The sequence below is a fragment of the Poecilia latipinna genome, unplaced genomic scaffold, assembly GCF_001443285.1.
Source record: "Poecilia latipinna isolate Pla-1442-1.1 unplaced genomic scaffold, P_latipinna-1.0 Scaffold4402, whole genome shotgun sequence".
Lineage (NCBI taxonomy): Eukaryota > Metazoa > Chordata > Actinopteri > Cyprinodontiformes > Poeciliidae > Poecilia > Poecilia latipinna.
In genome coordinates, this window is record NW_015117018.1 from 1 (window position 1) to 751 (window position 751).

Sequence of the window (751 nt, forward strand, 5' to 3'; positions counted from 1 at the left end):
AGACCAACTATCAGTCCAGTGCTGGTCCCTCCATCATTCTTTAGTTCATCATTGCTCCCTGCAGAACAGAACCAGGAGTTAGTCTGATCCGATTGAAGATCATCACCTGCTGATCTCAGACCAGCTGATTTCTACTGAAACAACAGAAAACATAAACATCTGATCTGACATGTTTTTCTCTCTCACATTAATAACCATGAAGCAGCTGGAGGTTCTGATCCAGTCAGACTCACCTGGAGCAGAAACATGAAGGGTGACGTTACAGATGGGTTCAGTATTCAAGTGAGCTCTCTTCCTGCGTTTATTTTTAATCCTATCAACTCTACATTCATATTTTCCAGTATCATTAGTCGTCACGTTCTTCAGGACCAAAGACACGTTTCTGTTCTTCATCTCTCTGTCCTGTAGATCCACTCGGTTCTTATAAGCTGGATTCTCATCATGATAATCAAACTGATCATCTCGATACAGAGCAACAGAATCATTTCCCCCCAGATCAGGTTTGCTCCACTCTATGATTAACTCATCCTTGTTCCAAGCAGCTTCACATGGCAGAGTGACGTTCTGTCCAGGTTCAGCTGTGATGTTCGTCTCACCTGCAGCATAAGAAACAACAGAGGTCAGAGAGGAACCTTGATGAGGGTCAAAGCGAGTCTTTGTCATGTCCTTCAAGGAGAGGACAAAGAGTTTAACTGTAGTTAGTATTGAACTGCTAGAAATGAAGAATACATTGATTATAGACTTTCATCCA

At 42.3% G+C, this 751-nt stretch overlaps 1 protein-coding gene across 1 annotated transcript; it reads right to left on the bottom strand.

Annotated features, from left to right (window-relative positions):
• Window positions 1–4: 4 nt before the first annotated feature.
• On the bottom strand, window positions 5–663 carry LOC106942591 (ICOS ligand-like; the record flags this gene model as incomplete). The annotated part of the gene is made up of 2 exons (XM_015025912.1): window positions 234–663; window positions 5–58 (listed from the first exon to the last, which is right to left on the bottom strand). Coding segments are annotated over exons 1-2 (484 nt in total), but the record flags the coding sequence as incomplete, so codon positions are not given.
• Window positions 664–751: the final 88 nt, after the last annotated feature.